This window comes from Mya arenaria, chromosome 5 (genome assembly GCF_026914265.1).
Source record: "Mya arenaria isolate MELC-2E11 chromosome 5, ASM2691426v1".
Classification (NCBI taxonomy): domain Eukaryota; kingdom Metazoa; phylum Mollusca; class Bivalvia; order Myida; family Myidae; genus Mya; species Mya arenaria.
This window is the reverse complement of record NC_069126.1, coordinates 28,955,178-28,979,303: the sequence shown is the minus strand read 5'-3', so window position 1 is coordinate 28,979,303 and position 24,126 is coordinate 28,955,178. Positions and strand designations below refer to the sequence as shown.

Below are 24,126 nucleotides of genomic sequence, written 5' to 3'. Positions count from 1 at the left end.
ACCTATCCTTAAATCATTATTAGGGGGATTATTTTTAATATGAAATAAAACTCGCCTTACCGGTTACCGGTAACCGTATTCAAGACACAAATAAGTAGAATTATATGAATATAAGATATTTCCATAATAAATTTGAGGCCTGCTGACACCAAATGATATAAGTAAAACGATAACACTTACTGAAAAAGCAAGATTTTTTTCTGAATCATTTCATAACGTTCAGTAAGAAATACGCATATGTTTCACCTTTTGAGCAAAATTTAAAAAGTGAATGATTTATTTACTTTTGGTATTCACTAGGTAAATCTATTGCACTCCCACGCAATTCTTAATTTTATTTTATTCCTAAAGGGACATAAACGAATGTAAATTGTAGTTTTTCAAAAAAGCGCGCCAAATTGTATGCGAACGTAACGTTATTTCAGAGATGACATAATTAGAATTGTGTCTAATGCTCTGTGCGCACTGACGTTTGATTTGAACGTGTCAGCGACACTAATCAGATTTGCTATTTTCACTGTTTGAAAACCTTGAAATGTTTTTTTTTTATTTTTAAAACTATAGCTGAGACAATGCAACGGAAATTTGATTTATACACATTTTGAAATTGTTTGTATCTTGTATTTCAGAGTTGGATATGGATGCAAGTTTGGAAGGAAAGAAAACGTAAGGTTTATTGTATTTTGCACTTCAGTTTTTTCTCAGAATGTTTTTCCATTTCTTGCCACAATTTTACACGTTAATCACGGCTTACTTAATACTTCCTCTACCAGTTCAGCCACCCGTCCCTCAATCAATCAATCCATCCATCGATCCAACCAAACACCCTCCCACCCATCCATCCATCCATCCATCCATCTTTACAATTGCATCCATCCATCCATCTAAACATACATACAATTGCAACCATCCATCCATTCATCTATCCATCAACGATTATCCATCTACTTATCAACGATTATCCATCCATCCCAGTGCATCCAGGATTCGACGTTGCAGGGGGGCCTAACTTAGGGGCGTTCCCTTTTGACTTGCGCCCCTCCCTCAGAAACGAAATTTATTTGGTTTGAAGTGTTGGGAAGGGGGTTTTGGGTGCATTTTGGGCTCATTTTTTTCATAGTAGAGTCGCTTTGCAAGGAAATGACTAGCAATTCTAACAAACTTAGAACACGCTGGTAAACATTTTGAGTTTTGTCAGTTTCTTCGACTGATAGCCTTAAACAAGTTTCCGTTGAACAACATATCATTCTTACTATTGCTTGAAAAAAAATGAGAGAGAGGTTACCTGTGATATAAAAAATCAATAGCAAAGAGGTATCCCGTGCCGCTGTGAAACCGAAAGTAGGGTGTTTTATTGAAGTTTACATATATTTTTGACAAATTGTTGCAATTTGTATGAATATGATATATAAATAAATACATGTAATATGGTGAGTACATAATCAAACCAGTGGTTCATTTAAGCCCGCAGAACATGCGTTGGGCGAGGCAAGACATATGTATATTGTTTAGCTTATTGTGGAGTTGCAGTAATTGAAAAATGGGCACATTACAAAAAAAGACATAGCTATAACATTCTAGTGTTCCGTGGTATACTTCTTTTGTACATGACATACCTCCTTTCATCAGTAGAATGAACATTAACTAGATTGTTGTCCATCGCCGATTTGTTTTCAGCAGAGAATGACCGGTGCATGTGCAAAAAGGGTACCGTTTCAGTAGATTTCGCAGAGGGTAGCGATATGGATACGCACCTTGTTCTTGGTTAAAAAAACTAGGTTTCTAGCTCAAATCTTAGGTCAAATAAATAAAATCCTGTTTGGCGTCTTGTTAAAATTTATAAAAGGAAGCTCCTTTTTCATTTCACAATCAAAATATTGGTCTGTGATATATATATATATATATATATATATATATATATATATATATATATATATATATATATATATATTATAACTTCAAAACTGATGAACTGTTTCATAACTCCAACAAATTCTACGACTTTTTCTGGTTTAATTATATTCAAGTAAAATAGCGAATGAGGATGAACTCTCATTTGTAAAATAACTTTTGAAAGCCCTGACCTTGGTATTAATAACAATGTCAACGGGAAATTGAAACATGCTTTGAACGTTTCATATGATGAAATACAACAACACTTACTTATGTATTGATATTCTTCGTTTCTGTCAAAGCTAAAATCTCAGCTAAAATCTTGTAAAATACTTGTGTAAATACTCCGTACTTAAAATTAAGGTAAGTCATCCATCATTAGGATGCAAAGATGTGATTTTTGATACATACATCGAAATTATTTTTATGTTTTATTCTTATAGATTAACCATTATATTATGATTGCATCGATTACATTTTTGAATAACACTATTATGACGATACTTTCATGATGTGATATATTAAAGGGAGGTAATTAAAAAAAACTTTTTACCATGATTATAAAGCAATTTTATCAATTTGTTTGTGAAAAGGCATATTTGTCTATACAATAAAGCTGTCAGTGAAAACTTCAAAATCAAACTAAACATTTTGTAACTATACTGAAATCTAACAGGTAAAATTGTATTATGATTGATGGATTAAACCGAAACGCAGAATTAATTATATACAGTGTAGTAAATTATTTTTGACTCCTCATTTACATTTTCCTGTAATTTCTTACAATTTCAGAAGCCGACAGAGGGTTCTCAGAAGGCGCTTCTTCTTTCTGAAGAAGAAGTGATCCGACGTTATGAGAATTCCGATCATCGGAAAAACGCCAAACGCCAAAACAAACGCGATCAACGTCGAAAAAGCGTAACGTTCCTTGATGAGAGAAGCGGTTCAAATATAAAGCATGTAGATACAAATAAACGTCATGTGCCATATGGAAAATCACAGAAACAGTCTGAAGTATATGAGTGGATAGAACGTAACAAAGTAGTTGAGAAAAAACCAAGTGCAACAACCTACAATGCCTGCCATGGATGTGAACTATGGGGATGGTGTTGGCGTAGAATGGGAAAGAGAAGATGCATATCGTAATAAACATACTTTAGGACCTGTTGGACTGTTAAACCGGTTTCAGAGCAACAGTGTGAGTCGAGCCCAGCCAAAATTCAAATCGGTTAAAGACACCGTAGAGGGAGTTAAAAGAGCGTCAAGATGCGACTTTGATAACGGCAGAAAAATATCATTGTTGACACTAAAAGCAGAAGGAGACAGCGATGCTGAAATTGACTTTGCCGATACAAACGCTTCTTCTTGTAATATGAAAGATTTGAACAAATTTGAATCTGTACCGGGCAAGAGTTGTGATGATTCAAGGCGGCTGTTATCAAGAGCGACCACCGACCGCCCGTCAGTGCACAGGAAACAACGTGAACATACTGAAGCAAGGTTAACTAACACTGCTCATCAAAATTCTGGTAGAAGAACACCGGTTCAACCGCATAAAATCGAAAATACGATCGACGATACTGAATACAAACAATCAATCTTTAATCCACTTCATAATGAGGACACACATTTTATTGTCCGTCCACCAAACTCGCAGAATGTCAGGAATAGCAATGAACACATAGCTTTCTTTTCACAAATTGACAGGAAAACAAAACGGGAGCCTTACATACAGTGTAGATCTGTAAAACCGAACAAAGGGTCTCAAGTTGATAATGGAGCATGCACTTCACAAAACACATTCATGACTGAAATACCAAGCGTAGAAGAGTATGGCGTTATAAGCAGTGGACAAAGCGGCGTAAACCATAACTTGTCAAAGCAGCCCCTGGGTGGACCTATGCCGCCTCGACCCAAACTGCGTACTGTTAAAACGCCTCCAACACCGCCTTTACGCCCGACCCCTACGACGACGACAAAGACCAGCGCCGGTAGGCATATGCACCAGTCTGGGATGACTTCATCAAAAACAATTAGAAAGCCGAGTTTCCCTATTACGACAACATTTTCACCTGAACAGAGCCACCAAAGGCAAAACACTACCAGTGTACATACGCAGTCGCCAATGGACCATAAAGACATTTCCGTAAGTGACAAGTATGACTGGTCACCACCGCCACCCCCTCTTCCCTCTCCGCAGGCAGCGATTCAACAATTACAGACTGGAAAAAACACAGCCAGCACATGTTCCTCATCCACCTTCACACCCACAGAAACAAAAGCAGCGTTCGCCGTTGCCATCAGCAAAGACGACACCAAGACCACCACCAGTCTTAGTTCCGTTGACGTCGACACACACCCCACTAGCACAAAGGTCACCACTGTACAAGCCGTCGACACCTTTAAAACCAATTCTGATTTCATCCGTAAGTCACCGTTCACCGGAAAAAGTTATTGATAACAACAGTGAAACTGAAGACACTGCACATGTAACATCATTAGCATGTGGGAATAACTCTGTAGTTGTTGCAAATATACAGGACAATACGAACGTTTTAAATACAATAAATACTACGGGTGAAAAGTATGGGTAAGAAATCACTAAAGATTAAAGCGGTTTCTTTCGAAGGTAGTAGTGACACTTCAGACGAAGAGTAATGCAGAGTCAACAACCATTGTACAAACGCAAGATGTTGCCGATCCTTTATCTGAAGATAGTTTTATGCCAGGTGATACTTCTACACCTCAACAAAGCAATACCGACTTCGCGGATAACCTAGCAGGCGACATACAGACTGACAATGCCGCCACGCAAAGTGATAAATCAATGATTAACTCTGTGTTACAACGACGTCGACGTTTTATTGCAAAGTCTGACACGTTTATTCAAAGCACCTCGGAGGATAACCTTGATGATACGACGTGGGACGAAAGTATATCTCCTAGTCGAAAGTCTTTCAGTACCGAGGAGACGAGCTTTGATAAAGGAAGAAAGGAAAACGTGCTAGAGTTAAAATCAGCCAGTAGTATAGTACAGAGCTCAGTCTATGAAAGTCCCAGAGGTCTTTCACAAAAGTTGGAATCGGCGCGGAAAATTCGAGACGACCCAGACGTCGTTGCCCTTCTGGCTGACATTAAGACGAAAAGAAAGGCTTCATCTTCAATAAATGAGTGATCTGAAAGACATATAACGCACACTATATAATCTAGAATATAATATATGCCATATGCTAGTTTTGGCCAATATAATTGTCATGGTAAGAATTATTATCGGCAGTATAGAAACTGTATAAAAATATATTCAGAATAAAAATTTGAAGAATTTCGTTAAATAAATAATAATAATAATAATAATAATAAAATAATAATAATAATAATAATAATAATAATAATAATAATAATAATAATAATAATAATAAAATGAAACGTTTTTAATAACGGTATTCATTAACACATATAAGTTTATTAAATTCTATTCGGTTTTTTAAAGAAATTTATTATCCAGTTCTTGTGCGGAAGATTTCAGATTATGATGTTAACCTTGACCTTTCACTTACTGAACTAAAAACCAATAGGAGACACCTATTATTTAGGGGTAAACAATGCAATATATATAAACAATAATACAGCGGGAAATAGAGCATCCTCAATGGAGAACAACCTTCATGGAGTGTTTTACAATTCTTAACTTTTCTTGCAAGACCATTTCTGAAGTTGATCAAAAGCCTTATCAACCAGAGCAAGAAAAAGTTGGCATTTTGCCAAACATCGCGTATTAATCGAATGTTTCGAAAACTTCTAAATTAAAAAATTAAGGATGTAAGACCATATATTACTTTGATCAGGTTTATTTTGCTGATTATGGTCTTACTTGTGTTCCATATCTCCAATCCTCTGGTTATATCACTGTATCAATCATCTAGTCCATATGAACTCAAGGTATCCCACGTACAATTACTTAGTATATGAATATCGGAGGCCTGGTGATCCCGAATTAAGTTTAAGGTATGTTTGGCATGATAATCCCCTGCTGTGCATTTTCTGCTAATTGCACAGATGTCACAATAGGGGCCAATTTCCTATGTATTCGTGTATTGGCTCAGGGCCATTTAGGGTCAATTTCTATAATAAAACTTTCAAAACTGCACAGCAGGATACTTAGATCAGAAGTCTGATAAGAGGGATCAAGTAGATTAAGATCAATAAACAGAGGTTGTGTACTGTACACAGTTTTTTTCTGGGGTTGGGGGTGGGTGGGTGGTGGTGGTCACTTATAGAAGGCTTAAACTAGGCCCTTGAGGTAGCATTTGAAAGGGTTTTATAAGTAGAGTTAGAATGTGTAAAACTAATACCGAAAAATATATTTGAAAGCAGATTTTTGGTTTATAAAAGTTTGAAGAGCAGACCAACTTATGTCCGATTTCAGCTAAAGACCAAACTTGAAAAACTTTATCTATAATGTACTTTGTGGTAACTTAATAACCTCCCTTGTTCTTAAAGGGAGGTAACTCATTTAACTACATCCGGGGATGGTATATTCCAAGATGGCGGACACAGCAACATTCGGAGCTCCTCGGCCATTTTATCGAAAACAACCTCGGATGTATTTGGACGGTTTACATACTCAAAAAGTGGTACGTTTAAGTCCGCTGCAAGTAGATCGCGTATTAATTTTATCTAGCAGTTAAACTTTGTGACATTACTCTTGGTATGGTGATAATTTAAGAAGTCCAACTTTACTCTTGGGATTCTTAATTATGTTTGCAATAATACAATTCAATGGCAATCAATTTAAAATAAGATCAATGAATACAACTCTAAAACTGTTACACTACATTTAATTAATGATATAATTCAAAATTTTACGAACTACTTCAATTGATGTATCTGCATACATCCGAGGTTGTTTTTGAAAAAAAATGGCCGAGGAGTTCCGAATGACACAGCTAATGTTATTTCGGTCGTTAACTTTACATTTTAGTGGTAATAAAGCAATACCCTTCCAAACAACATATTGATGGCCATATATTATGACCATACAGTGTGTGAATACCACGTGATAAATTACGTCATATATGCTACGTAATAAGGCAACAGTTGGCATAAAATGAAGACTTTAATCAAAGAAAACTTTTCTTTTACTTCACCATTTTAAATGAAACAAAGGACAGTCTATGCCGCTTAAAGAGTCCCGCATTTGATTTATTACCCGAGAATCATCAAACGACAAACCTGTTTCCAAAATAATGTTTTATCAGTGCTCCGTCAGACGGCCGTATTGTGAAAAGGTTTGTCGGAGTGTTTTAAGAAACTACGCTCTCAATCAAACTCTGGTACAAAAGACCGAAGGTGGGGCTCCGTTAGCGGCTTAGACTGCGCTATGTATCATTCAAAATGGTGAAGAAATAGGAAAGTTATCTTTGTTTAAAGTCTTTATTCGAAGCAATATATTGCCTTCCGACGTAGCATTTATGACGCAATTTATCGCGTGGTATACACACACTGGTACAGGGGTCACAAGGCATCAGAATTTACCGTTATCACCATATTCTACGATAAAAGGACACCATATAACGATACCAAAATAAGATGGGGTGACCAGCTGGATTCCAAAATTCACAGAACTGTACATCGGGAACCTTATATAAATATATTCTTTGCATAGTTTGTACATTTGTTTCCTTAAACAGATAAAATGGCTGGATTCCTAGAACAGCGTATCGACTAATGAGGACATATCATCAACTGATTCTCATCATTGGATTAGTTCGACCGCTCTCTACGATGTAATTTGCCGTAAAATAAGGTCTTTAATTTAGATATCCTTAAATAATCAAGACCGCACGATTTCTTTTTATAATTGAACAAACATTCACCCTTAAAGGGACTTGATACAGATCCAAGAAAAAAAAAGAAAAATGTCAAAAATTTAAATAAATAATTTAGTTTATATCGTTGTATACAACGCATTGATTTTCAAATTCGAATTTAATTGGGGTTGTTTACTATAAGTATCTATCATGTGTTTCCGGTACGTATAGAAAAATCCGACCCGAGGGCACGCGCGTAAGCCGGTAACGAGGCTTGCCGAGTTACCGGTCACGCAGCGTGCCCGAGGGTCTGATTTTTCGATCCGGACCGGAAACACATGATTGATATTTTTTCTTGCATACCTAAAGTTATGAATTTGTTGAAAAATTGACGTAGAAAACGCACTTTTGTACATTTCACCAAAAAGCGCGTGCGCCGTTGTGTACTGACGTCATAAAGCGCAGTAATTTTAAATCACTATCGACGTCAAATAGTTCCTTTAAAAATCGCGCTTTTACGATTATTTCTTTTCAATATTAATTAAAAGTGTTGTATACTTATATTTTTAATTCCGCTTTATTGAAATTGCATAATATACTTTTCATAAACCATACAATAAAAGAAATAAGAAGTGGCGCGTTGTTGCGCGTGACTCATCTTACATGGGGGGTGTAAGATGAGTTTTTCCAGCACCGGTCACATGACCGGAAACACACGTCCGGTATGCAAGAAAACGTTAATCCCACTTAGTTTAGAAATAGCGTCGGTATAATAATCTGTACTCATAAACAGATATGATTTAAACGGAGAAACACTGATGAGACCGCAACATGATTGTTGTGTTTATTATTTTAATCATGTAAAATGATGTATTATCGGCCTCCTACTAGCTCGCATTGACGATTTTAGCATAGTTCTGAGGAAATACTGTATTTGCCGATTTTTGCCATCTTGTGTCTAGTCCCTTTAACGGAGTTCTGAAACATCTCCATGACATCAATGGATTATGGCGACCGCTATCTACTATGTGATTAACCGCAGAAATTGGTCTTTAAATTCCCTTTGATCGATCATTAATTATATATAATCATCACATTGCATTTTTCAGCAAAGATTCACTTGGCTTGCCTTAATAGTGGTAGCTCTGAAAGGTCTCTAATATAACTTTTAACGTGATGGTATTCGTGTAAAAAATATGATTTTGTAATGTTATTGGCTAGGCAAACTTGCCTGACAGTTCTTAATTATAATACTATTCAAAATATTTAATCAAGCTGGTATATTAGTAAGTTTTATAGGTCACGAAAATACAATAACCCCCCCCCCCCCCCTATTAGTTTTGGGGCAAATGACTGCCATGACCTCATCACCAAGTATCCAGGCGCGGGAAAGTACTAATACAAGAGCGCACAGCGCGCAACGTCCACAACTTTTTCGGTCATATTTGAATCTCTAAAAACATAACATCAGATCTCTTCGTTCTCATCTAACAAGAAAGAAAGCTACCCTGCAACAATGTAAATAGTATACCTTATCATTCCAGATTTTCAATTAAAGGAAAGATATTCTCAAAGGAACATCTTTACGACTTCTGGAGAACATTTACACGTATATTCTCTAATCAAAGGAACGTTTCAAGTATTTATGTATCATGTATGTCAACAATAAGTGTTCAGTAACGGATTGCATTGCTTGTTTGGCGTCATGATCGGGGTATGAACGCAGTTGGGCTGGTTCAAGCGTGTGAAGCCGAAAAGGTCCCGATATTCATAACCCCGATAATGACATCTATCACGCAATTCATTACTTATATTGGCACTCATTATAGCTCATTATTTCTTTCCAAATTTGTTAAAAAAGTACTTTGTTTCGTTTAAGAAAACCTTACTTTAATTCCTGCTGACCCATTATGTAAATAAAACGACTCGACCGGTTTACACATTTTATTGCTACGGACAAAAGTAGTCCCAAAATAAAATCGCTTTTAACGTAAAAGGACAACAATAGATTGAACGGATCATTTATGATTATAGTTAACAATTTTTGACATGTTGATTTAGGTTTTCCGTTGTTTGCTGACACAATTGTCAATATGAACAATAACAAGATAAACGCGATTATTCATTCGCAATCTGAACATATCCGAAAGTGTTGGGTTCATCGGGAAAACATCGTAATTGCCGAAAGGCCGTTCATTTAAGGAACACAAGTCACGATTGTTTTCCTGTATCAAGTCAATGTCTACTAGAGCATCTACTGTCCTTCACGTTACAATATTAAAGCTGCACTCTCACAGATTTACCACTTTTTCACCTTTTTTTATTTTTTGTCTTGGAAAGAGCAGATTTTTGCGTAAATATCTGCAAACCAATGATATAAGATTGCTGACAAAAAATCAGATCGTAGATTTCTATATTTTCGTTAGAAAAATAATATTTTATAGCTTAATCGTTACTAATAGTTTAGGGAAAATGCATCAATTTTTGAACTTAAATATAAAAATCTGCGGTCAGCAGTCATATATAACTGGTTTCCATGGATTTTCGTAAAAATTGGCTCGTTCCAAGACAAACAAATAAAAAAAGTTGTTAAAACGTTCAATCTGTGAGAGTGCAGCTTTAAAAACCCATGTGCCAATCTGTGGACACATACATTGACCTATAACATGTATGGAAAAAACAACAATTAAGGTGGCTCAAATATACTTTGCAACTTATAAAACATGTGTCACGATTTTGGCCATACGTGCAGTTTCTCATCCACACTATTCTATTTATGCATCAACATCCCTTTAGAACACGCTAGACTTCACTTTATAGAGTCGGTTAATTAACCATCATCCATCAAGTTATCAATAACAATCTCACTAGCGTAGCCACAGTCCGGATTAATTACAGAGATTGAACCACCATCTATGTACTGGGTAATCACGCCCATTTCCGAATCCACCATCACTTCTTCCTCTATGATATCCATTAACTCTTCACCGCCAACTTCAGACAGTGTACCCTGTAAATGTTCAACATGTTTTGAAGTTTCTCTGCTGCTTTCGACATCCAATTCATCTATCACTTGTACATCACCTGTGTCCGATGTTTCTATTTGATTCAAATCCACCGATGGTAAACAGTTACTAAAACCATTCTTGACTTCAGAACCACCTGCCTCGTCTGATTGATCCTTTTCGAGAAGACCTGACACATCAGATTTCTTTACCCTTCGTATTGTAATTACTTGTTTAACGATCGGCATTTTATCAGTCTCACCAGTATCCCATTCAGAATCATTTGTCCTCATGTTGCCACTGTTCCTGGTAGTACCTACTACGGAGATGTCTGGGTTAACAGCAGTATGAATATCTCTGTCTTGTTCAGCTGTTGGCATTCTTTTTGTGGGTCGATGTAATTTTATAAGTTTGGCCTTCTCCCTAGAATCATAAAACTGTCGTTGTAAATTACATAACTAAATTATGGTCGCAGCTTTTTGCTACAACATTTGCGCTGTCGTAAGTATATGTGCATATGAATATGTGCACGGAATAATAGAAATTATAACTTTAAAATGAGATTCTTCATCTTCACAAAATATTGAAGACAGTCGCAGAATGACCGCATAAGGATTAGGTACGTGTGCGCAAAGGCTCATAAAAGTATAGTTCGTAGCTTAAGCGAGATAGGGACAGGCAAAAGTATTTTTTTCACACATTGAAGTTTTCATTACTGGATTACTTCGTTAATGATGTACAAACCGGTCCATACACCTGATGTTTATTTATATGCAGTCCCTCTGCATTTTTTGTGTTGCACGTTGCAACGCACGCCTTTTGTGGAAAAAAATAAGGCTAATCTATATTGTCAGGCTGAAAAATGTCCGAAATAAGAATCAATATCCGTTTACTTAGAGCACATTACACCAATTCGGATGTGACTACCCATAACTTTACATTTTAATAACACATGCCTGTGAATAAAGGCATGGTTACACCATCTCAGACTATTCTGTTACTTTCCATTTGTATTTGTTTTGAAGATAAATGGTTTCTGATTTTAGAAACAGGCTAAACATGTTGGATCTACTTTTTATGTTTACAATTTCACCGCATTGTTTGTACTCCTACACCGGATGTGGACACTTGATCAAATACACAGCGGTTACGTTCAACCAATTTTATTCTTTTCATAAGAAACGTTACTTTTTTCTTACGTTGTTTTATGTCCAAAAGTGGAAATGTTGTTGGGGGTCGTAAAACATATAGAAATCAGAGTTACTTCGCGTGAAAATTGGCCAATTGACTTTAGAATATATCGAAAATTTATTTAGTGGTCCTTGACCTTCATGTATATGTTATTCGAAGCACGTGGTATAATCATCGTGAATAACACCATACTTACTTATCAACACCATGCTTCCGATCCATGTGCTGGTAGTAATGATACATGGAAATAAAACCATGTTGACAGACGGGGCAGTACGCTGTCTTCTCGCCTAAAATAGAACAGCAAAAAATCAGTTCATACTTATTTTTAGTACAGAGAATGATTGAATTATATTTATTATTTGATTTTATCCGGTTTGTAGCATATTCTTCCTCGACTAAGAATTCAGATTAATAAGCCTTTGCTCAAAAAATAATTACGGAAACTTATTGATCAAACATAACTGCAATAATAGAAAGACAAATGAAGAATAGCAATTTTACCTCATTTTAAGATTATATTCAAGTCAAGATAAATTCGTTTCATCTCAGACAACATAATCCTTTATAAGTCATTCAACAAAATTAGACCATTAATTTTACGTTTAATGTTTGGTTAATCCGAGTAGAGGGTGAAAAAAAAAACAAGTGACAGGTTACATTAACATGTCTGGTACCAAGGGACTTAAACGTGCTCATAAAGAAAACACATTATAGGTACACGGGCACTTGCGGATCGGGTATGGGGGAGGAGGAGGTGCACCGGCGCGCACCCCTACCTAGAATCACACAATTTCACTTTTATTTTCAATATAGGGGAAAAAAGTAATAAAATACACCCAAAATGCACAATTTCGAACTAGATATAGTAATATTTTTCGAACCCCCCATCTCAACACATTCACTCAAATAAATTTTGGTTCTGGGCGAGGGGCGCAAGTCAAAAGGTAACGCCCTTAAAGTTATTTCCCCTCTTACCTGGACCCGCGCCTGCACGGATACAGTAAAGCTATAACTCTTTCTTATAACTGTACAACCTTATTTAAATATTGACAACCCAGCTACATCTAACCATTTATATACAAACATAACTTACAGCTGATGTTATTTTTAGAATAAAGAACTAAAAAATACAACAGCTGAAACTGTGTTTTTGGCGTCAAAAATGTATTTCGTAAAATGTATTGTTTATAGCAACAGCTGTAATACTAGATTACTGCAAACATCATGCATTACCGGTATGTGTCTTCATATGCCGTTGAAGGTCGGGCAGGATTTTGAATGCCCGCCCACAGTGCTGACATTGCAGCTTCGCCTCAAAATGCCGCACCCGATGGTTCTTCATGTGGTCAATGCGGAAGAAGCGTTCTTTGCACACGTCACATTCGTACTTGCGAAGCTGCTTGTGGGTGTGACGGACGTGGCGATTCAGGTTGGTCAGGCTCCTGAATTTATAAAGGTAAAATGCTTTTTTTATTATACCGGTGCATTATAGAGATTTATCAGTGAAATAAAAGTGATATTTCAAACAGTAAAATAACATTTTGATATTTTTCACTGCTTTGAAAGTTTAGCCCGCTCTTAATTTCAAAACAAACACCAGCGCGCACAGGGCTTGGACGCAAATTCAACGACGTCATTTCGCATACGTTTGGGCACGCTTTTCTGAAAAAGAACAATTAACTGCCATTTAACATCCATTTCCAGGCAAAAAATAACAGTTACAAAGACCTTGACCTTGACACATGCCCCTCAAAGGCAATCCCAAACTTGCTCTTCACATAAGCTAATAACACACACACTTTTATCACTATCCATCAATTCTAACATAAGTTATTTGACCTACACAACACTTTTCATTACTATCCATCAACCCTAACTAAAGTTGTTGGATATAAACCCTTTTTCTATTTAGGGTAACAGTGACCTTGAACCCGACCCCCTGAAAAGCTATTAAACGCTAGCTCTTCACATGAGATAACTACACACAAACTTTCACTACTATCTATCAGTTCTTACTTAGTTGGGATAATAGATAGATAAATGGGTGGAAACCATGTTTCTACTTTTAGAAACAGTGACCTTGACCTTGACCCCATCCCTCTAAAAAGCAATCCCAAACAAGCTCTTCACATAAGCTACCTACGCTCTTCACATAAGCTACCTACACAACATCTTTCAGAACTATCCGTAAATAATAACTAAAGTTACTGGGCTGAAACCATTTTCTTTTTTTAGTAACAGTGATCATTTATTAACCCTTTTAAAAGCAATCCCAGGCTAGTTCTTTACATAAGCTATCTACACACCAACTTTCATCACTATCCATCAATGATAGCTTTAGTTATTGGGCGGATACTTTTGTCTGACACCTACTTGACCACCTGCCCAACCACAACCCGAGTCTAATAACCTGGTTTTTGTTGACAACCTGGTTAAAAAAAACATAATTGATAGGTATATTTCCCTAGTCGTGGAGTAAATAATGTCGCTGATTACCTGGTTCGACTCATTCTGCCAACATTTTTTTTAAATAAATGATATTGTTTTGTTTCTTCTAAATAAAATGATCGAAATATGGTGAGATGATTAAATAATATTAGCTTTGACGGAGTCAACAGCAATACCACTTAGATGTACATATTCTTTACAAACAGTCAACCAATTTCTTCATTTTCAACATGAGAGAGGTTGCGAATACACTTCTATAATATGTAGGTTTACTGTAATGCTTACAAGTAATAGTTGGCCTTTAAAGTTGTTGCGAAACCTATATTTTCACTAGAACCGGTAGGCTGACCGACCCTCGTAAGACCAGGCCCCAATATCACGAAAATACTTAAGTCAAATCTCAATCTTAATCTCAACTCTTTTTTCCACCTTACACTATGATATTATTGAAAATTTCTAATGTTTTACTATTTTTAAAAGCACATTCTCACATGCATTATGTTGATTAACATGATTGCTCAATATTTAAAAAAACATATTTCTACAGCATAAAATGTATTTGAGTAAAACTCAAAAATAATAAATTAGACTCAAGTACATTTTTTGCTCTCAAACTTTTTTCTTTACATTATTTACCAATTTTTTTATCAACATAAGAGAGAATGCGATTATAAAAGGGTAAAACATTTACAATTTTGAATCATATGATGTTGCAATTTAATAAAAAGAGTTGATACTAAGATTGAGATTTGACTTAAGTATTTTGGTGATATTGGGGCCAGTTCCATGTGAATTTGTATATGTCATTTCCTTTTACCTTGCAAAAGCCTTCTCATACCATACAAGGTACATGTAGATAAAAACTTGTGCATGTGTCTTACAAACTGTAAACTTCTGTAAAGTACACATATCTGAATGACGTAGCACTCAGAAAGTAGACCACATATACATGAACAAGTAGCATTTCGCAACCTCTATCATTTTAGTGGTCAATGTTATATTTTGTCCAATGAGGCAGTATTTTTCAAATTTGCCAATATATTTATTTCAGTAAATCAGCAGTCAGCCGTTATTGAGTTTAACCAAGTAAATTTAAACAGTGATTAGCCAAGTAAGTGGGTAGTTTACACAACATAGTGTAGACCACTAAAATTCTTAAATATTGTTACTACCGTATGTATTTTACAAGAAAATAGTGGTCACCATTATATCGTGTCAAATACGAAAGCAGTATTTCTGAAGTTTTCCAATACTTTTTTTCAGTTGCCCATTATGAATTTAAATCAGACGAAGCAGTAGATATAAACAGTGGCTTGCCAAGTAGTGCGTTGTTTACATGATATAATGTAGACAATTAACCACTTAGGTATTGTAAGTATGCACTTTAACAAAATAAATGGTTACGCGACTGTAAAACATAAAACCATTTATTTATTTAAGTACACACTAACAATCTTCAAGTTTTAAGCTAAACAGAAATACTTAGCACATGGTAGCCTAAGTTTTTGCAAGGTCTTTTTCTCAAACCAACTTGTGTCATAGAATTGCTTCAAATGTGCAAATTGTCACATGTAACATGTTAGCAACAGTGGCGGTTCCAGGACTTTCTAAATGGTGGGGCAAAACTAATTATAAACATATTAAACTATTTTGAATGCATTATTTTAATCATATAATGACATGGAATTCACATTTGTCATCGCTGTCAATGGTGTTTGGCAGATCAATTGAATTAAAAAGATATAACTGATATGAGATAAAACTTTAAAAAAATATCGTGCCGGTTTGGGCAATCGAAACGGGGTGGACGGATTTGAGAGCAAAGTTGTTAACCACTCGACCACCTGGGAGATGCATGACGTAGAATAAATACTGTATAAACATACAGTAACTTAGGCCTAAAAAAATATTTGTCTGTTTCGGGTAACCCGACCCTACCTATAAAAATGCGCCGACCCTAACTATTTTTTTCCGTTTCTGAGCAAAAAAAATATTCGTTAGCGAATAGAGAGTTACGAAGGGCGGATAAATGCAGATTTTAATCAGAATTATTGTTTATATGATAAAACAAAGTCAGGCAATGACAGTAATGTAGGAAAGACTGCCATGTGCAAGGAAACACTCTGAACTTACGACAGATTTTGAAATTTAAAAAAAAAAAAAAAAAAAAAAAATCCCTATCTACCTTACCTAGAAATTTTGGGAAGGTTACCCTAAACAAACAAATATTTTTTTTTGGCCTTATTAAAGTATATTGATTGCACTTAACGATATTGTACTTCTGATGCCATTGTCATTTATGTCAACTGAAGTAAAAACAACTTGACAACACATTCTGAACGTTTTAAACTTGTTAAATGCACTGTCATGCACACACATATTTTGTTGACACACAATGACAATATTTAAAGCAATGAAGAACATATAATGTGCACTTGTTAACAGTTTAAAACAACTTATATTTCTGGTATAGGATATATTCTGAAAACAGTAAACTTACCCGTTAACTGCAGCCAAATTTGTTTACCTTTGATCAGCTGTCTTTATCATTATCGAATGTTCGGGCCCCAATGTCATTTTCATGATACTTTTTCGTGACATATTATATATTATACTTTGAAATTGGCATACCATAACTAACGGAACATGAGAATCAGGTTTAATCGTATATTTGTTGAAATATTTATATAAATTTTACATTGTGACAAAACAACTTATTTGTACAGTTAAATCAATAAAGATGTGCCCCTGGGGGGGGGGGGCACAGGCCCTCTGTGACCCCCCAGTAGATCCGCCACTGTAGCAATGTACTAACATGTAGTTGCTTGCGATTATCTTCAATAGTTTTGAGTAAGAACCAAGGTTAAAGCTTTTACAAACCGCACAAAGCCTTTTCCAATTCCTCAATTTTGAAAGTAGACACTCTGAATACATCTAAAGTATTACTGTCGAGCATCATAAAGCATAAATGTAGCTAAGCAGAGGCAACATTTATTCATTTTAAACTATAAATAAAAATTTGAACAATTTCTGGTTTGTTGGGATAATTAAATGAGGCTAAGACAATAGTTCATGCATGGTTCTTGAAAATAAAAGGACAACTAAATAAGGTCCTAGGGATGTTGACAGTAGGGATGAGACGATACAGTCGAGACGTATCGATAGAACTACATGATATTTACCAATAAAAAATGTTATCACTTAAAAAAATATACTTATGATTTTGACCCGACTGCCATATTCGTATTGATATACCTAGCTTGTGTATTGACAAGCCTTTTTCTATAATTCCCACGGGTCTGATTATTGGACCCATTCCCCCTAGCAAAATATATGATATTTATCCAATCTGGAGAAAAAATCCATATCATAAGTATTTGTTTTTTTACCAAAGTCTTTCTCCTCTAATGGTTAATTCAACATCCTAATGAATTGTATGATGTAAAGTTTGGGAATTATTGAACTCAGAAATCATTGTTTTACATCACATTCAGAGATCAGTATGCAATTATATCAACTGTCATGATTTATTGCAATAGATATTTATACTTACATGGATTGATATTTCAGCCATTTCAGGTCTTTTGAAGGGGAATAGAAACTTATATTTTAATACTTTCCTCATTTGCAGGAGACAGAAAAGCTTATTGTTTTTTAATGTAAAATTACCAATTTTTTTATGTAAAGAGATTATTTTTTTTCAAAATGGCATATTTGAAGCGCAAATTTACACAAATGTCTAAGGTCTTTTCCCCGAAATGGATGTATATTTAAGGCCTGATTGATATGTATTGACGACCGCAAATATTGGTACAGTATCTATATTCCCTGTATAGTCTCATCCCTAGTTGACAGTGTTGCACATATCATCATTATTGTCAATGCACTGTTTAAATTAAACCAATAATGCTGTTTTCATGCACCAAATATATATATGTGTACTTAAAAAAATATCTCTCAGCCAGAAAACATATTACTGAAGAAAGTATTACCTATACGACTGGCCGCACTCCTCGCACATGAAAGGTCTCTCGCCCGTATGGAGAAGTTGGTGTGTTATCAAGTATTGTTTACGGTAAAACTTGGCCCCACATTTCTCACACGTAAACTGTTTAGTCTGGTGCTGCAGTAAGTGTTTCTGTGGATAAAAATGTGAACTATCAAAATTGATTACCTTTAAAATTACACTGTGTGACAGCATTATATACATGTAACTGGTACACTTAACTCTTTCGAGACTTCTTGTTAGTCAACAAACAAGTTATGCGTAAACTTGCTTTATAAGTTAACATCAGTCTTCATATATATTATATAGGTATATATTCATATAAGTTATATAAAATATCTTTTGGTGAAGATTGATGTTAACTAAAAGAGCTTTTAATATATCTCCGAAAAGCAGAAGTGATATCAAAGGTGTATAACTGTTTCAAAAAAGGAACACTACATGTAATTTACTTTAATATCTGATTACACAAACCATATATGTAATTTTCAAATACAAGTATAAACCAATTACATCCATAAATACCTGTAAAATTTTTGGGTGCTGAAATTGAAGACCACATCTTTCACAGGAATAGCCAGGGCCATGCAAATGTTTATGGTAAGATATCATAACAGAATTACCAGCTTTACCACAAACTGGACACTTCTTCACCCTTTGTCCTTTTTGGCAACTGCTGTCTTCTTCAACACAAGTGTGTGATTGCTCTTCACTCTTTTTCGATTCACTCTTTCCACTTGAAATAGCCCTTTCACTTTTTCCTATTTCAAGAAGTGCTTCTGTTGCTGTTTGTTCATCATTGGATTTATAATTTTGAGATCCATGCATTTTACTTTCAGTACCTACATTTACATCTGTTGCTATAGCTAAATGTTCATTGTTGACATCTTGTTTGTCGTCCTTCACATCATCCCCATTGGTGGTTTTTAAATTGGTGTTCTTAGAGGCTATCTCTTTGTTAAGTACAACAATTTCAGTTTTGTCTAATCCTTCTGTGACAGTATCGTTTCCAATTCTATCACAATGGTCCTTTTCTACTGATAATACATGACATGCACACTGTGTTGCATGAAGTTCAATATCACAATCAATATGTATATCTTTTGGTGATCTTTCAGTTCCATCTAGCTTTTTATCCTTTTGACCAAAGTATGATTTTAGCTCTTTCCCAGTGATGCAGGCTTCATATTTTTTATTCGGCTTAGACAACCTATTACTTTTTCTTTCTTTGCCTTGATTTGAAGATTGTGACAAACTATGGTAGTCACCAGGAACTTGGTGTTGAGGAGCAGGTTCATAGTCATTAGATCTTTGTTTGTCATGTTCTTTATCAATGAATGTATCACAAGCATCATCACGGGCCTTTCCTGAGTAACTATACTGAGTATATGAACAAACCATGTCAAATTTAGGAAAAGCAACACCCGTGTTATGATGAAAATAGTATGAACCACCTTCAACATGATTTGAAAGGTGATTGTGTAACATACTAATGGTTTTAAAGCGCAAATTACATGCTCCACATTTAAATTGGTCTATTCTGGAGTAATGCGGTAGCTGTACATTCTCGAAATCACTGTCGTTCTTTGTTTCATTTTTTAAATTCAAATTCTTCTGTTTGCCTGTCATCTTTGTTTTTTTTTGAATCCTTCAACAAACAAACAAAAAATAATTGTATAGATATAAAATTAACATAACTTTTTCTCTTTCATTTCTATACTGCCATAAATGACAAAGTGGAACAATTAAGTCATGTCCATTATTTGTATCAATTACCAGTGCGCACAACTTCTACAATATATCCAGTTATCGAACAGTTTAGTTTGCCAACCAAGTGCCCTACTATTGAACTGAGGAAATTATTAATAAATATCCACTCATGGAATTTTGCGAGTCTAGTCATAAGTCAGTTTTGATATTTTAACTTTACTTGCAAAACATGCAAGTCCAAATTTGAGCCAAGTAAATGTATAATGTATTTTATAACATTAAAAATGTAATTAGTGCTGTTTGCTATGTTTGTTATAGACAATTATACAATTCATTTTTTAACTCTAAAACATTTGATCTCAAACTCATTGTTATGGTCTTTATAGTTATAAATATTTTATACAGTCCTTTTTAACATTGTGTTTTTAATGTATATTGAAACTTTTCATTTCATCTTAACTATTCATTCTATTTCTTATTTCTTGTAGCCATTATACATCTATTATATTTCTACATTATGCTAAAACATAGTGGGTTAAAAAAGTTCTTTGCCCTTATGTTTTTTTTGTTTTATGTTTTGCCAAGTTTAAATAATACTTATCTAAATTGTCAGTATCATTTAAATGCCTTGAATAATTAATTCTTTGTGAAAAGATCGTTATTCATATTCATTAGTTGAAGACAGGTTTACAATTTAGAACCCTAAATGTACTTTGTCTAAGATTTATAGCAAAATCTTACACATTTAAAGCTGCACTCCCACAGATTTACTGTTTTTACAACTTTTTATTTTCTTTCTTGGAAAGAGCAAATTTTTGCGTAAATATCTGCAAACCAATGATAAAGACTGCTGACAAAAGATCAGATCGCAGATTTTCATATTTCTGATCGAAAATTAATGTTTTATGGCTTAAACTGTTACTAACGGTTTAAGAAAAATGCATAAAACATCAATTTTTTAACTGAAATAAAGCTTCTGCGATCTAATTTTTTGTCAGCAGTCTTAAATCACTGGTTTTCATGGATTTTCGCAAATATTGGCTCGTTCCAAGACAAAAAAAATAAAAAGTTGTCAAAACAGTAAATCTGTGAGAGTGCAGCTTTAACAGACTAACATATTTACCAACATATTTATTGCTGATCATGTGTGTATTGGGTGTGTATAAGCCTATTAGGTTTTCCCTAGTCCAAATATAAATTGTACATCAACGGATTATTATACACTTTTTTATATGTTAAATCCTTCATTAGAGATAAGAAAAATCCTATTTTTTTAGGCTCGGGTTTTTGCAAGATACTCTAGATTGCGGATTTTAAATTAAGGATGTTTATTCAAGAATGTATATCAATAGACAGATCTATTGGATTTAATAAAATTATACCATAATTTGTAGACAACATTGTTGGAAGTATAATAATTGTGGGTAACTTGTAAATGATAATGATACATGTCTACAAATTCTTGAGTTAAGGGTAACTGATTGAATCACATCTAATTAGAAAGTTTGTCAACACATATCCAGGCATACGCACAAAGCCAATGCATAGCATTCATCAGAAAAGTGAAAGAAACTCCAGATATACAATAAAAATTAAGGGCTAAGGGGGTAAAGGGAATTATATCAGTAATGTTGCTTGACACTGCATTCTTCCTCTTTCTTCCACAGTAATAATGTATTTGAAATTAAAAAATGTGTTTCGATGCTTTTTCTTACTTGAACAATGAAGTATACAAAATGAATAGTTTGTATGCCTTGGACCGTAGGTATTTTATCACTGTTATTGTACTGGTATCAAATGATGTTAAAAAGTGGTAATTTTCAAAATAGCAACATCGTCCGATCTGCCATATGATGCCACTTTTGACGAGACAATTGATGACAGTCAAAAATATAAACTGTTAATGGTTAAATAGTGACTTGGTACAAAGTATACGTTCCCTTCTTGATTAGTATCTACCTAATGGAATTGGTATAGTTTTCCAAATACATGTATACATGTACATGTAGTCTAAAATTATAGACGTGTTATACGGGATTCTTCCAATCCCTAACGTCTAAACGGGTTTGTGCAAAAACGGGGGTGTTTTGAAAAATATTGAAGTTGTATAAAATGAAGTATTTTATGGTTTAAATTGATCATAAAGGTTTATATTCATATTTTACCATGTAAGTGAAAAGTTATTTTGCACAAAACAAGCATTTAATCCATTAAAACACATTATTTACCTTTCCAATAAAACGAAAGTTGACTGACACAGACAACAATTATGCCAAGCGGAACAACTCGACCCAATTGTAATAACTCAGCCACCTCCGACCAGCTTCGAGATATACCTTGTAAATACAATCGTAACAACTCCGCCATGGCCGAAATGTTCCGATTGTTTAAAAATTGCCCTGAAGCCTTGCAGGTGCCCTTCATGTATATATCGCTATGTTTTGACAGCAAGAAATGAAAAAAAACACTTCAAACTCATAATTATTCGTAGGATATGACATTTTTATGTATGGAACTGATATAAAATAACATAATCTGGTAATATTTCTTGTTTTTATGATATTTTTTAGATGTTAAATGCTTTAACCCGGAATCCCGATCGGAATAACTACCCACTTTTGATACTAAACAATTTGTACGTGAAGGATTTGCCATATCAAAAAACGTAAAAAATCTGTAAACGTACAATTATTTGGACTACATGTACATGATACTAAGTTGCACATTGACTTTCACATCACTATGTCAGTATGTGTGCACTATTGACATTGTATTATAATGTAGTTTATTTCCTTTTGAACAAACAAACATTGTCATGAAAATTTCTGTTATAGTGAGCAGTTTATGATCCTTCAATATTTGATGCATTTAAAATTGATTGAGTTAGTTTGCTTAAAGTTTTAAACTTGTAAGTAGTACGCTTATGACAAACAAAATAATAAAATAAGTAATTTCGACACTATAATATAGCATGCGAACACATCCTTTGACTCAAGTTGGCTCAACTTTTAAAATATTGCTTGAAGGAGGCCCCCAACCCCCATCTACCACCAACACCAGCGGTTCAGCTTGTGTCGCAGCAACGTTGCTCATACTTGGCGATTCATTTTTTTAACCGTCTCCGTGGCCTAGTGGTTAAGCGTCCGCCTACGGAGCGGGAGGTCGTGGGTTCGATCCCTGGCCGCGTCATACCAAAAGACGTTAAAAATTGGTACAAGTAGCTCCCTTGCCTGGCGCTTGGCATTTAAAGGGTAGTGCTTGGAAAAGTGGTGTACTCAGTACTGGTTTAACCCAGGAAAGTTGTACCCCGTGTATCGGTGCTTTACACCGAGCACGTAAAAGAACCAAGGGGTCTCTTCGAAAAAGAGCTAGGGTATCGCACCCGGACTTCCTTGTATCCCACCACTGTCTCTTCAGCGTGCTGTCCCTTCAGCAAAAACAAAGGACCCCATTGGAAATAAGTGCTTGCACTTTCATGGGTTATCCTTGACCGCAAGGTCTGAAGAAATACATACATACATACACACCCTTCAAAAGGAATTTCAAAAGCGTCCTGGTAAGTCCCTGTTTGATTTATCTTTTAGTGAGTAAGCAACAATACCACTCGCAAATATATATTAGTGCATGATTTAGCTAAATTTTTACCGTGCGTTTGTAGGATTTATACAATAAGTACCTTTGTAATCATTTATAAATCCAGGCTACATGTATTTGTCAACAATAAAAAGTGACAAAGTTATAAACAAGGGGCGCAACTTTTGTAATGTGACTATTATCCAGGTTATAGACAACCAATAAAATTTGATAAAATTCCGTAATTTAATGAAAAGCAAAACTACATTTGTGAAACTTTTACATAATAACATATGCCAAAAAAATATCAAAATATACAACAATTTTCTAATTTCGAGTGTATATATAACCACGGACCCAAAAGCCAGTCCCCAGTTTTTCGAAACATCGTAAAAGTTTTGCAACAGGATTAAGCTAAGCTTATTATGTTTTTTTTTCTATAATCTACGTTATATTTACTTCCTTTAGACGTTTTTAGACTTTGAAT

General features: G+C 34.9%; 1 protein-coding gene across 1 annotated transcript; it reads right to left on the bottom strand.

Moving 5' to 3' along the window:
- Positions 1-9,639: 9,639 nt before the first annotated feature.
- Positions 9,640-23,802, bottom strand: LOC128233685 (zinc finger protein 888-like). The gene is made up of 6 exons (XM_052947491.1): positions 23,743-23,802; positions 18,882-20,004; positions 18,343-18,488; positions 13,136-13,344; positions 12,096-12,189; positions 9,640-11,131 (listed from the first exon to the last, which is right to left on the bottom strand). Exons 2-6 carry the CDS (start codon positions 19,983-19,985, stop codon positions 10,534-10,536), a joined length of 2,151 nt encoding a protein of 716 aa, XP_052803451.1. The 5' UTR covers positions 19,986-20,004; positions 23,743-23,802; the 3' UTR covers positions 9,640-10,533.
- Between the last annotated feature and the right edge of the window lie 324 nt (positions 23,803-24,126).

Coding starts and splice junctions, on each gene's coding strand:
- LOC128233685 (XM_052947491.1), bottom strand. CDS start 19,985: ATGACAGGCAAACAGAAGAATTTGAATTTAAAAAATGAAACAAAGAAC. Junction 12,190..13,135: donor GCATATGAAGACACATACCG/GTAATGCATGAT, acceptor GTTCTATTTTAG/GCGAGAAGACAGCGTACTGC. Junction 11,132..12,095: donor CGGAAGCATGGTGTTGATAA/GTAAGTATGGTG, acceptor TTATGATTCTAG/GGAGAAGGCCAAACTTATAA.